This window comes from Furipterus horrens, unplaced genomic scaffold, assembly GCF_987537825.1.
Source record: "Furipterus horrens unplaced genomic scaffold, mFurHor1.1.pri manual_scaffold_11, whole genome shotgun sequence".
NCBI lineage: Eukaryota > Metazoa > Chordata > Mammalia > Chiroptera > Furipteridae > Furipterus > Furipterus horrens.
The window spans coordinates 45,667,605-45,686,522 of NW_028327181.1; the positions used below are offsets into that span (position 1 = coordinate 45,667,605).

General features: G+C 46.5%; 1 protein-coding gene across 2 annotated transcripts in view; it reads left to right on the forward strand.

The window, feature by feature from the left end:
* Positions 1-13,197: 13,197 nt before the first annotated feature.
* The window catches only part of PEMT (phosphatidylethanolamine N-methyltransferase), a 67,536-nt gene continuing 61,815 nt past the window's right edge, over positions 13,198-18,918 (forward strand). Inside the window, exon 1 of one of the 2 annotated variants that reach the window (XM_090292006.1) lies at positions 13,198-13,269. Coding sequence is in view for 1 of the 2 variants with exons in the window: in XM_090292005.1 (XP_090148131.1) it covers positions 13,645-13,707 (63 nt within the window). In the remaining variant the exon portion in view is untranslated. Of the gene's footprint in view, positions 13,270-13,494; positions 13,708-18,918 lie in introns of those variants that run through there. The other variant, XM_090292005.1, reaches the window with a different exon arrangement.

The following is an 18,918-nucleotide window of genomic DNA, read 5'->3' on the forward strand; positions in this document are numbered from 1 at the left end:
CAGTACTAGAGTTTAGTAAAAAGAAAAAAGAACTGTTTATTTAACAGTTAAAGAGATTTAGATTATTTGCGGATTTCTGCTGTTGAGTCTTATGTTCTTTAAAATACCCACAAACACATAGTTCTGCCTCCCCCTACCAAACCAGGCCAGCCTTAGAAAAGTCGGGAACACTGTTTCCCTACTTCCTATGCACAGTTCAGCTTTACCAGCAGCTGCCAATCACTCAAATCTGATTGGGGAGGTCCTTTCTGTGCTGTGCTGCCCTCCAGCTCTCAATGCAGAACCACCTAGATTCTCAGCCTCCTTGCAAACTGCCTTCTTCCTGCAAACCGCATGTATCTCCTCTCCTTCTCAAAACTGCATGGTGAGAGCCTCTTAAAGCGGCCTGGAGAGCCCTCTCAAAACCGCATGGAGAACTCAGCTTCTTTAATTCACATGGAGAAGGCCCCTTCACCAAGCTGCATGGAGGGGGCGCGCGAGAGAGAGGGAGAGCAAGAGAGAGAGAGGGAGGGCGACAGACTGAGAGCCAGAGAGAGCGTGAGACCCCGCTAAAATGTCTGCAGCTGCTTATATATCACTGACTGCATCCTCTGATGCAGTGGGTGTTGCAACCACTTCTGACCATTCACAGAACCCTGCACAGGCTCTGTAGGCTCCTTCCGCACCATCCCACAGTTCAAGACTCCTCCCATCTTCTTGGGCCTTGGAAGTATCAAAGCCATTTTGCATAACAAAGACACTAGCAACTAGCCCCAGGCATGCAAAGGCGTCTTAAAAGTTTCTTCCTTTTCCCCATTCCCCCAGCCGCAAACTCTGGGGTTTATTTTTGGACACCCCTGTTTCTGTAACAGTCCCAGCACCGGGGAAGGTCAAGACTCATTGCTTCTGACTGTGCAGACCAGTAGGGGTTGGAGTGGAGGCAGAAACTGCCGGTCTCAGCAGAGTCTGCTTGTTCAAAGGGCTCCCACAGTCCTGGATCATCCGCAGACCCACCCTATCTGGGAATGACGCACCAGGCAGCAGCTAGAGGGGTGCCAGTTCGGTGCGGAAGTGAGAGAGGTGCCTGGAAAAGGAATGAGTGCTGGGAAGGCAGCATTGTTCCCTCTTGGACCCCTCGCCCACATACAGCGCCACAACGTGGTGAAACAGGTCGCCCTGTACTGAGGAATCCCTAAGGCTCCGCCCCTTACAATGTAACAGGAGCAAAAGCTCTACCTCGGACTCAGAGACAAACAAACACAGGAGCCCATCAGAATGAGGAGACAGAGAAGTATGGCCCAAAAGGGGAAACGGATCAAGGTTCCAGTGGGAGAATTAAGCGAAAAGGAGATAGCCAACCTCACAGATGAGGAGATAGACAACCTAAGAGATGAAGAATTAAAAAACTGGTGATAAAGATGCTCACAGGCTTGACAGAGATGCTTAAGTACGGCAAAGGCATAACAGAAGAAGTGAAGGCTATGCTAAGTGAAATGAAGGAAAATCCACACAAAACCAATGGTGAAGGGAGGGAAACCAGGGTTCAAATCAATGATTTGGAACATAAAGAAGAAAAAAACAGTCAACAAGTGCAGAATGAGGAAGCAAGAATTGAAAAAAATGAGGAAAACGCCCCAAATTTTGCGAAGGAGATGGACATACAGGTCTGGGAAGCATGGAGGGTCCTGAGTGAGCTGGAACCAGAGGGGACCACACCAGGACGTATCATGACTAAGCTGCAAAAGGTGAAAGATAAAGAGAGAGTCCTGGGGGCAGCAAGAGAGAGGCGGAGAGTTGTCTACAGGGGGGTGCCTATAGGACTATCAGCTGATTTCTCAGAGGACCTTTTCAAGCAGGAAGGGACTGGCAAGCAGTATCAATATGAAGAAAAGCAACCTACAACCAAGATTACTCTATCCAGCAAAGCTCTCATTTGGAATGGAAGGGCAGATGAAGTGCTTACCAGACAAGGTGAAGCTAAAGGAGTTCATCATCACCAAGCCATTATTATATGAAATGTCAAAGGGACTTACTTAAGAAAAAGAAGATAAAAACTATGAACACTAAAATGACAACAAACTCACAACTATCAACAACTGAATCTAAAAAATAAAAACAAAATCCAACTAAGCAAACAACCAGAATAGAAACAGATTCAGGTATGGGGATCATTTAGAGGGTTATCAGCTGGGAAGTGGGAGGGGGAGAAATGGGGAAATGGTGCAGGGACTAAGAAGCATAATCGGTTGGTACAAAATAGACAGGGGGGTGTTAAGGATAATATAGGAAAGGGTGAAGCCAAAGAACTTATATGCACGACCCATGGACATGAACTAAGGGGGGTGGGATTGCTGGAGGGAAGGTGGGTACTGGGCAGAGGGGAGCAAAGGGGGAAAAATGGAACTACTGGAACAACATAATCAATAAAATATACTAAAAAAATGTAGAATATGTTTAAGAACATAAGTAGTGTTTATAAAAGTGTGGAAAAGGTTAATAAGGGAGCGGGAAAGGTTAATAAGGCACTGGGAACGGTTTGTAATTGTGTGGGAAGGGTTTATAAAGCCATAAAACATATATAAATAGTAAAGTAAATGTGAGGTTCCTACTTCGCGGATTTTCACCTATTGCGGGGGGTCTAGAACGTAATACCCATGATAAATCAGGGAATATTGTATATGTTTTCTGGTCCTTGGGATTTTCTGACTAAAGTCATTGGCCTATATGTTGGGGTCAATAAGGGCAGTTCTGGGTGGGCCCCTAAGAGGAGTCCACCGAGGAGAATTTTGGAGAATTGGAATATGTACTGCTGTTATCCTGTGTCTAAGGATGTATTGATTTATTACTGTAACACTGTCTGGGCTGAGTATGTTTTGGATTGTAAGGAAAGGTGACTGGTGAATGGTTCCAACACTGTATCATTAAGCAATTGAAATGGTACTGCCAGCAATTGGAAAAATGAGAAGAGACCCAGTATTTCAATGCATTTATAGGTTGTATAATAGGGCTTTGCCAGGGATAGAGAATCAGGCAATGGTACAGAGAAAGAAGGTGGCCCCTGCACTGCCCCCTCCTCAGCGATGGGCAATCGAGCCCCTAATAACTGAATTGCCCATGGGTTCTGTCTCAAAACCAGTCCACAGTGCCTCGAGAGTCCTTTCTGGGGGTACATACTCCCCAACTAGGAGAAATTTGACCCTGAGTCCCTCAAGAGAAAGGCTAATCTTTTGTACCACGGCCTGGTCCCAATATAAAGTGGGCAGTGGGTTTGGGCAGTCGATGACACGATTCACTTTAACACAATCTTGCAGCTGGACCTGGTTCACGGTTCCCAAGGGAAATGGACAGGGGTCCCATAGAGCTAAGCCTCTGTGGCTCTAGAGATGCCCCTCAGCTGTGTGCTCTCTGTGAACTGGAAAAACGTACCCAGCTGGAAATAACAAAAATGGGTGAATGGGTTTTACAATTTGCGTGGTAAACCAACTGTCCAGGTATTAAAAATAACTGTCTATGTTTTACAAAGGAAGTCTTTACAGGGCCAGAGGTGTGACTCCAGAGCATCAAAGCCCAACAAACCCTCTTATTTTCCCAAAACATCTTTTTTTAAAAAATATGCTTTATCAATTATGCTGTTACAGTTGTCCCAATTTCTTTTCCCTTTGTTCCCCTCCACGCAGTGACCCCCCTCCCTCCCGTTGTTTCCCCCTTTAGTCCATGCCCATTGGTTGTGCATATAGTTCTTCTCAACCTCTTCCTGTCTACTCCACTCCCTCATACTAAGCTTCTTAATTCCTGTACCATCTCCCTCCCTTCCCCACCTCCCCGCTGACTCCCCCCCCCAAATGTTCCCCATACCTATAATTCTTTTCACACTCTCATTGCCTACTTAGTTTGCCTTTGTTTCAATCCCCTAGCTTCTGTTGTTGGTTGTTATGATACAGTTTTCATCTTAATGTTCATAGTTTTGACCCTCTTTCTCCTAAACAAGTCCCTTCAACGTTTCATATAACAGTGGTTTGGATCCGATGAACTTCTTCAGTTTTACTTTGTTCTGGAAGCACTTTCTCTGCCCTTCTATTCTGAATGACAGCTTCGCTGGATAGAGTAATCGTGGTTGTAGGTTTTGCTTTTCATTCCTTTGAATATTTCTTGCCAGTCCCTTCTTGCCTGCAGAGTTTCTTTTGAGAAATCAGCTGATAGTCTTATTGGGACCCCTTTGTACCTAATTCTCCTCTTCTCTCTTGCTGCTCTTAAGATTCTCTCTTTATCCTTAATTTTTGACAATTTGATTATAACGTGTCGTGGCGTGGTTCTCCCTGGGTCCAGTGTTTTTGGAACTCTCTGTGCTTCCATGAGCTGTAAGTCCATTTCCTTCCCCAAGTTCAGGAAGTTCTGCTTCATTATTTTTTCCCATAATTTTTCAATTTCTAGTTCTTCTTCACCTTTTGGCAACCGTATGATTTGGATGTTGGCTTGCTTATAGCTGTCCCATAGGTTTCTGAGCCTCTCCTCATTTTCCTCACTTTTCATTTCCTCTTTCTGCATTGGTTGACTGTTTGTTCCTTCCCTATGTTCCGATTTGTTGATTAGATCCCTCGTTTTCTTTTCCTCACCACTAGTTTTGTATATGTTTTCCTTCATTTCAGCAAGGTTAGCCTTCATTCCTTCCCCGTCTTGTTTAAGATCTGCTGTTAGGTCTGTAAGCACTCGTATAACCAAAGCTCTGAACTGTGCCTCAGAAAGATTTCCTATCTGCTGAGCTGTTAGATTAGATATTTGCTGTCTGGTCAGCTGTGTCACCAGGATTTCTATCATGATCTGTGCCATCCTGACAGTTGTGTGTTTACCTTTGCTTCCTGGGCGGGGCTGTCACACCTCCTATGTATAGGGGGCAGAGCCCTGTGCACTCGTCCCAACCGCGTCACCCTTCTCACCATGCTGTGCTGCTTTGTGTGGGGGCAGGGGTCCAAGATGGATTTCTGCCGTTCACTCTCTGCTGAGACTGGGAGCCTCCTCCTCTGTCCCCATGCCTTCTGGCCCTCACAGTCCTAGGCAATGGGGGTCTGCCTTCCCTGGCGTTGGAATCGTGAGCTGATGGTTTTGGTCTGCAGCCGGGGGTGCTCCCCAGGTGCTCTCACCTCCCCTTAAATACGGGTGTCTGTTCTTACCGCTGTTCTGTCGCTGTTGCCGCAGCTGCCGCCGCCAGCACAGCTTGATGTCTCCACCCCTCCTACTCATCCAGACGAGCACCACTTCTTTATAACTTCATATGTTGGACTTCCATGTAGCTTTATTTTCTGGAAGTTCTGGTTATTTTTGGTTTTGTGGTAGTTGTATTCCTTCTTAGTTGTGGAGGGAGACAGAACATGTCAGTCTAGGCCTCCATCTTGGCCAGAAGTTGTCCTTCAGTTCATTTTTAAAAACTCATAGGTAATTGACTTTATGAAACCAAAGTCCTTCTAGGAGAAAATTTCTTTCCTTTTCTTGCATTTTTTGAATTGTAAGTACCTGGTGTTTCCCAAGGATGCTTCTCTGGGCCATCTTTTAAAATACAAATTTTGGGGAGGTTATTTTTATCAAAAGGGGAAAAACTTTAGCTATATCTGAGCAAATCAATTTACTTTTGTTACTCATTTCTAAATTAGTAAATTCCAGTAAAAGTTATTGAATATCTAGATATTTTGAAATAATATGAAATACTGAAACATTAATTGATGGACTAGTCTGAAGTTCACCTGCTTTTGGCTTTTTGTAAAAAATGTTTTTATTTATTTTTAGAGAGAGGAGAAGGGAGGGAGAAAGGGAGAGAAATATCAATGTGTGGTTACCTCTCATGCACCCCCAACTGGGGATCTGGCCCGTAACCCAGGCATCTGCCCTGACTGGGAATCAAACTAGTGACCCTTTGGTTTGCAGGCTGGCACTCAACCCACACCGGCCAGGACTGCTTTTGGCTTTTTATTACAAAGAGGCTGTAGAGTGGATGTGGAGCTGTAGATAAATGTCTTGTGCTTTCTTGGGGTTTGTTTCTTGAAAGTGAGAGTGTGTTTGCCACAGAGGAACCTCTGTTTCTAAAGGTCATGAGATGTGTTCATAAAAGTCAATCTAGGGAATGCTGGTTGCTTACTTTTTGGTCATCATTGGAAACTGAGGTTTCTGAAGGTTAAAAGTTCAAATTAAGTTGGGAAGAAATTGTATGATTTTAGTAATAGAAGGCATAAGGCATGGAGATGAAATTTCAAAGGACGGGGATTGAAAGTGAGTTATTCTAAAGATAGTCATTTCTGAATGGGTAAGAAAGTTTGTGAAAGTTATAGAAAGGTTTTGAAAGTTTGCAAAAGTTTTAAATTTGTTCAGAAAGAAACCTGTCAGGCTCCAGTGCCCCTACCTCTACCTAATTCTCTCTGGTGACATTCTTTGATGACTCTGGTGGGACCTGGAGTTGTTTTCATTAAACCTTCTCTTGCCCTCATCAGTGTGGGAAAGCTACCTGTCAGCTGCGGAGTAAATCCATCTCATCAACGCTGAGTTAGAAAGTAAGGCTGCCCTCTGGACACAGAGTGACCCTACACGACCATCCCCAGATGACACCCTGGAATGGGGTCTGGTGAGTCAGGTACTGATTGCCCCTGATGTCTGAAGGGACTCATTCCTTCCCCTTTGTTTGGTGCTCTGGTCATTGGTGAGGCCACCCTCAGAACACGGGGTGAACACATCCATGGGCCAGTGTGGAGCTGAGTCCCTTGTCTGTGTGGGGTAAATCCATTCCCAGGGCATCCGGGTGGTGCTCTCATCATTGGTGAGGCCACCCTCAGAGCACGGGGTAAACACATGCATCTCCTTGTATTTCTCTGCTGGTCCTCTATCTGAAGCATTTATCTTCTGTCACTGGGTTTCTGACCTTAAGGGGTCAAAGAAGCCCTGCCCAGGCTCTTCCCTGCTGCTTGATTCCTTGGATTGCAGCCAAGGCTTTCTTTATTTCCTTCTCTCATCTGCTCACTCACAGTCCTTGGAACTTTCATTAAAAGTCAAAAGGTCTTCCTGCTTGGTATTCAGGGCAGTCCATCCTCTTTTCCAGCCTTCTTAAAAGTTGTCAAAGCAAATGAGAAAAATCTTGTACTTCTTCTACAAAAATTAGTAACTCAAATTATGTGTATGGTCTTTGTGTGCAGTCTTCATATGTATGGTCTATATGTGATATGTTCTAGTCTGTGTATTATATGTGGTACATTTTCTGCCTCTGAATGGCATAACTAAGGTGTAATATTTTATTGGCCTAAAGATATTAAGTACTTATGTAAATTAAGCAGGATCCTGTGGTCTGGACAAAATATTTGATATTAAAACCAATTTTAAGTTTAACTGATGTTTATTAGAGTTATTATCATAAAATGTACAATATGTTTATTATACCCAAATTTACAAAAAGTTTATGCTATGATTTTTGGTCAAGCATGTTTGACAACATTCCCAAAGTTCAAATTTTAAGAAACTTTTAACTAATACATGACTTTCAGTTATTCAAATGGGCCCCTGGAATACCTCAAAGATTTGTTCTCTCTCCTCCACAAGAGAAGTTTTTTAGCTAATTAGGCCTATTTAATATGCTCAAACAGATTTGCCAAACAGAATAATAGTAACTATGTTCTATCTGTATACATGTATTTTTATGAAAATAGATGTTCTAGAAATCTCAGCCTGCTCCACGGAGGAACTTGCAAAGATTTAGAGTCAAGTTCAAACAGGAAGCTCTCAGGGGTAACAGGTGACCTGTCAGCAACACTGGACACACTGAGAGAGATAGTTCCTGGCGGGGACATCAAGCAGTGGTTCCTCAGGTGTTTGTAACCCACACATTGGGAATTTATGAATTGTTTCCGATGCTCAATGCACACTTCCAATAAGTTATGTATAGCATTTTAAAACCTTGCATACTAGTTGGTCTTTATATATATTGAGATTGTGTGTTGAATATAAAAATATGGGCTTTTTTGTTGTTCTTTTATGTCATTTCATAGTAATTTTTATTGTTCCAAGAAATTGTTACCTTGGAATTGTGATCTTACAAAGAAGCAAAGTTCTTTATCAATTGCATTTTAATCAAATCTATGACCATGTCATTTAAAATTTTGTCATTTATAAACATTCATTGTTGTACTCTAATACATTTACAGATATGTCTTTGGAAAAGCTTATGAAAATAACTCTGACTTGCTCTAAATTACAGGTATCTAAGCAGGTCATATCTTTGAAGTAAATAAAGATTTATAGAACCCTAAGGAATAACTGAATTCATGGAAATACTGGAAAATAAGCAAGACAAACAAAATTGGTTATATGGGACTGAATGAACTGACTTATTATGACTTTGTTCAAACTATTGCTAATTTTAAATATTTTTGTTTTCCAGATATAAGGAAACTTGTTTTTCCCCTAGAACAATATAATCAATTATACTCTCATAAGCAATATTGAAGCATTTATATTTTTCTCTCTACCTAATCCCCCTAGAATTCAGCAATTCTTAATGAGTATTATTTTCATGGCAATATGTTTGTTTGTATAAACTCAATAAGAATGTGTTCTGTCTACATTAGCACCAGTTTCCAAATATGGTTTTATTAACCAAGTCTTTGTCTGAAATGTCATGATTGAAAGGGCTGTGCCTGAACTCCGGATGCCACCAGAAAGCCTTAAGGAATTAAGATTGACTTTTGAAGCCAACAAGAGCCCCTTGGATAAATGGCCTGGTACCTTACTTGGTCACATGTTTCACTGTAGTCTTTCCAGGTAAGGAAAGAAGGTTGCTTTCCTGAAAGATGTCAAGGAAGGAACCTGAAGTCATTTTGGGAAATTCAAGACTTTGATTAATCCACCCAAACCTATAGGTATTGCAGGCAAAGTCACATGGCAACTGTGTGGCTTGGCTTCTTTGCCCTGAGTGACTGACTAAAACTCAGTCTGAAGGTTCCTTGTGAAATTCCAACAAAGCAGAGATGAAAGAACTATAGGATCAATTACTATCCTCATGTGTTTATGCAAATATCCAGGTCAAATTGAAATTGGACTTACTTTAGTCTCCTTGATGAAAAATGAGGGTAGGGAAAGAAATTCTGTTTCAGTGGAACTCACAATGCCCAATTGCAAATAATTGGACTCTAGTTAAAATTTTATTTTTCACCAACAAAGTGAATTTGATCCTGAATTTTCCTAGTTTCCTTTCAAACGAATGTTTCATTTTTTCTTTCATCTTTTGACTTGGAATTATTGAGAACTACTGATGCTGTGTCAGCCATACAGAATTTACCTGAGCACCTGATGACATCACTAGAGGTATTTAAGGTTCAGACAAAGAAGATGTATCAGATCGTCAATGCTTAATTTCATTCCAGCAAAAGCCCTGCACAGCAAAAGCCTTGCACTTGGAAGTCTCAACTGACAGTCTTGCAGACTCAGAAACTGGTCTATGATTTTTTGTGTTCATTAATGTTTGTGTTCTTTCTGTTTTCATGGAGTGTACACTATGAGCTTATTTACCTGGTTGCATGTTTACACAGTATAGGCCACATTTTAGAAGCCCTTCTGCATTGCCACTTCTGAAATGAGATTCAACGGTTTGGCTGAATTAACTTGTTGTCAGGACTAGATGGTTGAGTTGGAAACAACAATTCCACATCAAGATGATGATGCTTTGGGGATTCCAGCCTATCCTTGAACCAGCTAACAGCCTTTCTGTTCTAATCTCAGATCCCATCTCCGTGTCTCCCTTAGATCAAACAGGAAGAGACTTCCATACCCTACACAGGCAGGAACCATGACCCTTGTTGGCAGGAAGCAGTTACTGAAGAGAAAGAAACCCTCCTCCCTCATCACTTCTAAAAGATTTTAGGGATGGGCATCTCTGAGGGGTGAATGAGACAGGATAGTAAGAAGCTAGGAACATTCCTTCGCAAGCAGAATAGGGAAAGTGAGAGAGACAGCTGAACACAGAGGCTGAGCAATTTACAATGAGGTGCATGCGGACAGTCACCAGGGTATAAGGCCTGGAAGGGGCAGAACTGGGAAACAAGGACCTCACCCCCAGGGTAACCTCTCTCCTGTGGCATTTCCCCCAAGAGATAACATCTAGATCTCAGTTGCGTTTCAGCTCCAGGCCCAGAGAAGCAGCAAAACCAGGTGGGCAATGCCAGGACCAGCTGCAATGACTAAAGACCCCCTGCCCTGTCACTGACCCATCCGTGGAGACCACGACCTTGAAAGAACACACCTGGAGGATGGATGAATATTCTGCTGGGACCCTCCCCTGAGATCTCCCCTAAGATTCCCACCTGCAAGAAAGAGATAAAGTCTCAAGACAAAGGACCCAGCCTGCATGCTCTCCCTCTAGGGAACAGCCCACAGCATTTCATTTCCTCCCTCCCCACACCGCCCACCCCCCACCCCCCACCCCCTGCACGTCTTTCTTCACAGGCACTCATCTCCTAAACTCTAAGACAGTGGATAGCTGGCAACTTGTTCCAGGATGATCCCCTCAATCTGTCCCTAAGACCCCCTTTTCTCTGGCTTCCCAGTGAGCTCAGGCAGCCCAGGCTCTCCAGTTGCTTCTTCTATGCTAAGCCCTTCCTTGTATCACTGTCCCCAGCTTTAATAAGTGTACCCTCACAGTTACCTGGACTTGGGCTGTGAAATCTTTCCTACATGAAGTCAAGAACCCACACACTACAGCTGGCCCTAGGCAGACCCACTCAGGGGCAGACCCCTGTCCGATAACATAACTACTCTAATCCTTATCACAGTTGTGCTCAAGAGATATTTTTATACCTATTTTATGAACAGAAAACAGATTCAGAGTCAGGAAAGGTTTAGGTTTTACCCAAAGCCACCCAATAGCAAATGTTAATTTTAGCAATAAAAGCTCATTTTAGTGATTACTGGGAGTCATGCAGCCAGATCCTGTGCCACTGGGGGAGGGAGGCAGGAAGAAAGGCAAAAAAGGCTTTTGGTTTTGATCCCCCACATAGCAAGTGTCAAACTCCTGGCCAGAGGGGTCATGTGAAGATGTTTTCCCTAGGCACAACTTCAAGATGTGGTAAATGGCTTTCCATACTTGAAGAGCTATCGAAGGGCAAGGAGAGAGAACTTCGGTAGTCTGAGACAAGCTGTCAGCTGCACATCTGTTAAAACTTCAAGAAAGGTGGTTTGTGTCTATTATGAATAAACACCCGACCCAACGGGGGAGCAGGTTACCTTAGGGGGTCATAAAGCCCCCATCACTTGCAGTAAGTAAGCACAACTGAATTTTCTACTTGCCAGGGATGCCAAAATAAGGGGTATTTTAGTAAGAGATGTTGGGGTGATTTCCTTGCACGTTCGCAGACCAGGGAGTTTTCAAAAGGCCAGGCAAAGACTTCTGCCCCAAAATATGTTCAGCAGGAGGCTTTTGATCTAAACAGCATAGCTGTTGATCTAAAACCCACATCGGGGTTGACCAGCTCCAGGTCAAAGTGCTCCAGCACAGGGAACACGAACTGTTTGATGCTGCTGATGGCGTAACCCCTGCCCAGGCACTGATCGTGCCCGGCTTTGGACCAACAGCATTTTAAGGGGTACTCTGGCTTCTGCATGTCTGGGTGTTTCCTGTTCATGGAGTGGCAGGGGGCAGATTGGGGTGGAGGAGTGGATTCCTCTAGTTGTATCAGCTCTCGTGTGACCTCTGATATTTGTCTTCTTTGTTCTCAAATAAACTAAACATACAAAAACTCATTTTCCGGACTTAATAAAACAAGTGAGGCAGCCAGGTAGGTCAGGGGAAAACGGGCTTCTGTTAAGTAGATGTGGGGGTGGGGCTAGGCGGAATTCTCAGCAAGCGCCCATCCATCCCCTTGGTGGGCTCCTCAGAAGGGCTCCGGTTCCAGCAGGCCCTGCCTGGACATGCAGAGGGATCTCCTGACCCTTCTAACAATGGTGCCTAGGCAGACCAGCCCTTGAACGCCTATTGTGTACCCAGCCCTGTCACGTCATGTGGTTATTTAAGCAGTTTCCACAGCACCGTGTGGTGAATTCAAGTCCTGTCTGTTGTTTTATCAATACGTATTATCCTTTTACTTTCAAAAAAACTGTTAAGTCATAGTTAGTGCAGGCTGCAAAGCCAGCATCCTTCTTGTCTCTTTGACGGGCCTGTCCCAGCCTAAGGCTACCGTGAAGGTTGGGCGGGTCCATGAAAGCAGTCAGCACAGAGGAGCATCCAGGGCAGTGGTTCTCAACCTTCCTAATGCCGTGACCCTTTAATACAGTTCCTCATGTTGTGGTGACCCTCAACCATAACTAAAGCATAGTGATTAATCACAAAAACAATATGTAATTATGTATGTTTTCCGATGGTCTTAGGCGACCCCTGTGAAAGGGTCGTTTAACCCCCAAAGGGGTCGCGTGACCCACATGTTGAAAACCGTTGATCCAGGGGGCTTGCTCAGTATGTGCTCAAGACCGGCAGGTGCCCAGGGCCAAGGTGGAGAGCAGTGAGCAGCCTGGATCAGGAAGCAGCAGGCCTCCCATAAGTCTGGATTCCCAGCTGGCTGGGCGCCTGAGCGAACTATGGAACTCTCGAGTCTATTTCCCCTATACATATGTGACACCTGGCTACAAAAGGGGCTCTCCTGGCACCTAACCATCTACAATTCCACCTACTTACCCAAATTCCTTCCCTCTCACTGTCCCTCCTCCACAGCTCACCAGCCTTGTCTGAATTCCTGAAGTGCCCCTAATTCTGTCCTGTCTCCTGACCTCCGCACCAGCGTCCCCTTTCCTAGTTTGCCCTGCCCCCACACTTTGCTGTCTGGCTCCTATCACTTGGTATCATCTAACTTGCCCCCACTTTTTCCCCAAAAAGTGCTTACCCAAGTTATAATTCCTTGTTCGTGTTTTGTCTCCCATTTCCGTTAGGAGACAGTAAGGGCTGGGACCTTGTGTTGCTGGCTACTACTGTATCGAGTTCAGGAAATACCTGGTGCGTGAATGTGAAAGTAAGCGAAGGAAGTGTTTCTGGCTCAGACAAAGACCTTGCAGGCCGTGGGGGAGGGGGCCCAGGGTCTCCAGGAGTAGCCTCGGGTGCAGGCTACCGAGTGTGCTCGGCCTGCAGCGCCTTTGCGAAAAGGCGAACCTCAGAGGGGGGCGGAGGGGCTCGAGCCTGGGCCAAAGGCCAAATGCGCAAGGGGCTGCGCAGGAAGCTGCTTATACCTACGACCCGCAGCCGCCAGCCCTGCCGCCGCCAGCTCAAGACCCGGACTCCAGGTCAGTTGGCGGGCCGGGGCTCAGGGAACCGGGGACCAGAGACTAGGCGGGAAACCGAATCCAAGCGTACACTGCCGCGAGTCCGCCTCGGAACCGGCAGTCGCTGCGGCGGACGACTCTGGGACTTGTAGTTCTCGGTTCCTCAGGAGGCCGGCTCGCGAGCTCCAGGGAAGTGGCGCGTACTGCGGATGAAGAACTACATTTCCCAGAAGGAGGGGAGAAGTTGGGGTCACCGGGAAAGCGCCCCGACAGACGGCGCTTCCCGGGAGCAATGGGGCCGGTCCTGGGGACCAGCGTCTGCGGCGAGGGCCCCGCGTGGCCCCTCCAGAGGCGGTCCCCTGGTTGAGAGGATCTGGGGGCCCGGGAGCAGAGCCAATGAGCAGCTCGGTGGCGGGGCCCGACTGCTGCGGAGGCCTGGGCAATATCGACTTTCGGCAGGTACTGACCGCGTTAGGCCTCCGGGATTACGCGGAGAGGGTTCCGGAGAGCCCGCGGACGCTGCGGGCCTGCGGGCACCGCCTCCAACGCCTGGTGGGCGGGCCCATCGTCACCAGGCAACGGGGGCGGGGCGTAGTGAGGCGAGATTGCTGGTGCGAGGGCGTGTGTGTCTGTATGTCTGTCTGTCAGTCTGTCTGCATGTGAGCCCCTGGGATTGTGGGAGCCTCTGGGACTGCATGTGTGAGATGGTGTAGTCTGGGGTTGCGATGCGAGCCGCTGAGATTGTGGGTCTCCGAGATTGTGTGGTCAAGCTGCTCTGAGAGTGTGTCCTGCGTGTGAGTGTGTATGACCAACACACCCTGTATAGCCACACCTGTGTAACGTGTGTGAGTGTGAAAGCGACATCAACACTGTGTGGGCACCGTGAGCGTCCTGCTGCCACTGGGCCTGCCCCCAGGAGGCCAGCTCTGCAGCTGCAGAGGGGGGCCTGTTTCCTTGGTGGGTGGGGGCACAAAGTATAGCCTGTGAAAGCATTGTGCTGGGCAGGCGGCCACTTTGCAAAGTCAGGCCAGAGAGTCTACCTCCTGCTGGCATCTCTGTCCTGGCTCCCGACTCGTGGTTCTCTCTATCCTGCATTCTGCCTTCCTCTTAGATTTTGCATTTACCTTTTTCATCAACCACTCTCCATGGAGCCGTAAGATATCTCTCTGCCTGAAGCACCTTTAATCGAGTTCATTCATTCCTTCTACTCATTCATCGATACAATACACCTGATCTTTATTGAGAACCTAGTGGGGGACAGTTGGGGCCTGCTCTCACTGAGCTGCATTTTAGTGAGGGAGAAAATAAGCCTGGGAACAGAAAAATTTCTGAAGAAGATAAAAGTGGCTCATGTTTTAGGGAGTAGCTGCTGGGAGGTGGGATTAAAATCCCCATAGAGCTGGTTTTCTCTCCATGAGGTGTCGGTCTGGGACCTGCGTGATGAGCCAGTGGGCCCAGAGGCTCTGGGTGCAGGGGTAACAGGTGGCAAGTAAGAGGCCTTAGGGGAAGTACTGCTCTGGGTGAAGAGAAGGCGGGTACGTGGCTGGAGGGAGTCAGGACTAGTGGAAGTGGATGGGTGGGAAGCCGGAGGGAGGAAGATGTCTTATTATTATTATTATTGTTTTTAGTGAGCTCTTTCTTGAGTGATAGATCACATGGGTGCCGCTCAGGGGTTTTCACAAGGCCAGCATTCCCCAGTAATGAGCACCCAGATCAAGGTGGGCCATCACCACCCCCATGGAGCCGCCTTCTGGAAGGTGATTGTATTGATGTAATTCTTAGAGTCTGAAATTGTAAATGGCCATTAGAGAATCTCTGGACGTGCATGGGCAGCGGTGGGACTGTGATTTATGTTTTCTACCACAGCGAGTCTCAGATGCAAAGGGTGCTTGGAATGCCAAAGAGGGGCCCTCGGCATTGCCTGGCCCCCCGTGGGTGCTTCCTGGGCACGTGACTCCATGTGGAGGAGTGTGGCTCACTGTTAACCTGAGGGGGAAGCCTTCGAGCCACAGGGGCAGTACACAAGGGGCCAGGGGCCCAGGGCAGGTCCGCGGGGTCTAGGATCCTGTCCTCAGGTGTCTGAGCAAGACCCACGTTCCAGACTTAGCAGCAGGCGGTGAGGATCAGCCGTGGGCAGGGGAAGATTAACATGTTGTGTGCTCCTTCTCCCTTTGCTCCGGAGCCCAATGGCCTGTGCGGCTGGAGAGACCTGGGACAGGCCACAGTGACCTTAATTTACTAATGGTCATTTTTTTCCACTGCTGCCCTTGTTGGTACAGTTAAGCTTCCTGTTGCCAAGGGATTTTCCTTAAAAACAAAAACAAAAACATACAATATAGCGTATTTGTTCCGTATGGTGGCTCTCCTCCCTCCTCTGAAGTCCTTGGTTTTCCAAGACGTTTGTCCTGGGCCTGAGTGAACTCAATGCTCCTGTTCACCACAAGAGCAGCTGAGCTGCAGGGTCCCAGCATGCTTGCCCGGTACTATCCAACAGGAATCGAACGGGTCACATTCGACTGGGGCTGTGGCAAAGACCAAAATGAGATGAGGATGGAAAGGAGCTGCATGAATTGTAAAGTGCCCAAGGGTGGTCTTCAGAAGACAACATCACTGTATTCAGGAAGCTTCAAGGTCATTTGTGACGTGGGAGGCTGAGTAAAGCATTGGAGGCAAAATGTTGGAGGCAGATATGGGATATCTTGATTGCCCCTTGGAGCAAGATGTTCGCTGGCTGCACACATTGTTTTAAAAAATCTTTTGGTGTTGTCACTTGAGGTAGAATAAATATCAGGCCGTTTAATTGGATGACTCGTTTCGTGAGGGTCTCAAGGACATTGTTTTTGTCTGCAGTGTCTTTTGGACCAGGTCCAGACAACAGGCTCGGGGCTTTCCTCTGCCTGACCTTGGAAAAGGCACTTCAGCTTGTGCCAGCTCCGCCCCTTCTTCCTCTGCTGAGGTGAGCTGGCTTTTCCCTAGTCATCTGTTAAGATGCTGAATTACAGTGCTGTTGCAATGGCCAGACCAACTCTGCATCCTGGGACGACCCCACTCGGTCCTGATATGCTGTCCTATGGATATAGTGCTGAATGGATTTACTGTGATTGCGTTGAGGATTTTGATGGCTATGTTCATGAGGAATACAGTTTATAGTTTTCTTATAGTGTTTTTGTCTGTTTTATAAAAAAAATTTATTTGTTTGTTTATTTATTTATTTTATTTTATTTTTAGAGAGAGGGGAAAGGAGAAAGAGAGGGAGAGAAACATCACTGTGTGGTTGCCTCTCACTCGCGCCCCCAACTGGGGACCTGACGTGCAACCTAGTCATGTGCCCTGACTGGGAATCGAACCAGTGACACTTGGTTCACAGGCCGATGCTCTTCGTCTGGTTTCAGTATTAAAATAATGTTGGCCTCTTAATAAAGAGGTTGGGCAGTGGCCCCTCCTCTTCTGTATTCTGAGTGAGATTTTATGGAATCGGTGTTATTTTTTCCTTAAGTGTTAGGTAGAATTCATCTAATGAAACCTTCAGGGCCCGTGAGTTCAATTCCTTTAATAGATACAGGACTATGTCTTCTTGAATAAATGTTGGTAGCTTGTGTCTTTCTAGGCCTGGACCCTTCGGTCCCAGTTGTTGAATTATGGGTGTCAGCGTGGCCTCACAGCTCCCTTCTGCGAGGTCAGTGGGGAGGCTCCCCTGTGATTCCTGGTGTTGGTAATTTGTGTCTTTTTTTTCCCTGGATCAGTATGGCTAGAGGTTTACTGATACTATTTTTTCCCAAAGAATAAGTTTTGGGTTTGATTTTTTTTACTTCTGTATTTCTGTTTTTAATTCGATTGATTTGGGGCCTTTTATTTTTTCCTTCTGCTTGCTTTGAGTTTAATTTACCCCTCTATTTCTAATTTCTTAAGGACAAAGCTTATGTTACTGATTTGGGACTTTTCTTCTTCATTAATATAAACTACATTTCCCTCTTAGTCTTGTATCCTGTAATTTCTGATATGCTGTATTTTCATTTTATTCAGTTCAAAGTACTTAAAAATTCGCTTCAGACTTCCTCTTGACCCATGGATTATTATACTTTAACAAGTATCTTTCTGTTGTGATTTCTAGTGTAATTCTGTTATGGTTTAATGACATGCTTTTATGCTTTCTTGTTCTTTAATATTTAAATTAATATTTATTTTATGGCCCCGACTGTGCCCTATTGTGGCAAATGTTCCGCGTGAATCTGAAAAGAAGGTGCCATCTCCTGGTGCTGTGGGGGCACTGTCAGCGTTGGCTGGTCACGCCACGTGCTTGGTGGTGGCGTTCAGGCTGGCACCAACGTTTTGCCTTTTTCTCTGTTGGTCACTGCGAGAGAAGTGTTGAGGTCTCCAACTGTAATTGTGAATTTGTCTGTTTCACCTTTTAGTTCCGCCAGTGTTTGCTTCGTGTGTGACCTTGGCTTTTTCACCTGAGAAGTGGCGCGCCTCCCAGGGTTGCTGCCTGGATATGTGCCATATTCTGATAGCTGACACCTACTGAGCTCCTCCGGGCCAGACCATGCCCAGCGCTATCTCATCCAACCTTCCTGAGAGCCCACAGGAGGTGCACTGGTGTCAAAGCTCACAGAAGGCAGGTGACGTGCCTAAGCTTGCAAAGAGTGTCACGCTCGGCCAGTCTGCGGCAAACCTTGTTCCAGGACCATGCTCTACCCTGCCTCATTAAAGACCTTGCAGGGCTTGGCGTGCCCAGTAACTTTCCAGAGATTAGCTGGCTTATTGCTACTATTGCCTTTTTAACTCATAATGTGTATTTAAGTAAATACACTCAGTAGTGCTGACCTAGTGGGGTCTGTTGGGCCCTTGAGAGTGACTGTAAAGGAAGAGGGACCCCAGGGGAAGAAGATAAGGACTTTGAGAAGCACAGGACCAAGCCACAGACTGCACTCCCAGGGAGGTGGCTCACTGTAGTCCCCAGGATTGAGGAGCGTGGATGCTGTCAGAGCCTCTTGCCCAGAGCCCCAGACACAGCTGCTGAGTGAAGAGAAATGAACAACCAGCTCTGTGTCCTGGAGGGAGTTATGATTTAGGGGCTGGGGCAGCTGCTGGCCGTTTCTTTTTATTGTGGGATTTAGGGACACTCCGAAGCATGTTTTTCCAGAAAGTGTCTGCAGCTGATCACTGTCACATTTCAACAAGCTCCCCTCCTTGAGAGGGTTTGTAAGGCTCACTGACCTTTAACTCCAGCATGGGGCCACATTGCCTGGGTCTGTGTCCTGTCTCTGGCTTTCCTGAGGTTGCATGTGTTCCTGGTGGGACCTTCCAGAAGGAGAGGCGAGGTGTCTGTCTGACCAGTTGGCATTAAGCAAAACAGAGGGAGGGGATGGAATAGCCTGGGCTTGCAAAGCTCCCCTGAACCCTGTTTCCCCCTGTCCAGAATGTAGCCTTGGGGGGACAGGCTCATCACTGCATTTCACCAAAGGGAAGCCCCAGGTGATACTGCTCATGTCTTTCTCTGGGGGTGGAACACCCTGGTTCCAGCCTGCACTGTGGCTGGCCAGAGTCCTTCTAAGTAAGAGCTCCCCACCCCCAAAGCGGAGCAGAAAAAGTGAGATAGGGGAGCTGCCTCAGGGTAAAACTTCTTCAAGGAAAAGACCTTGGCACATTTGTTCTTGGTCTGTTTCAGAC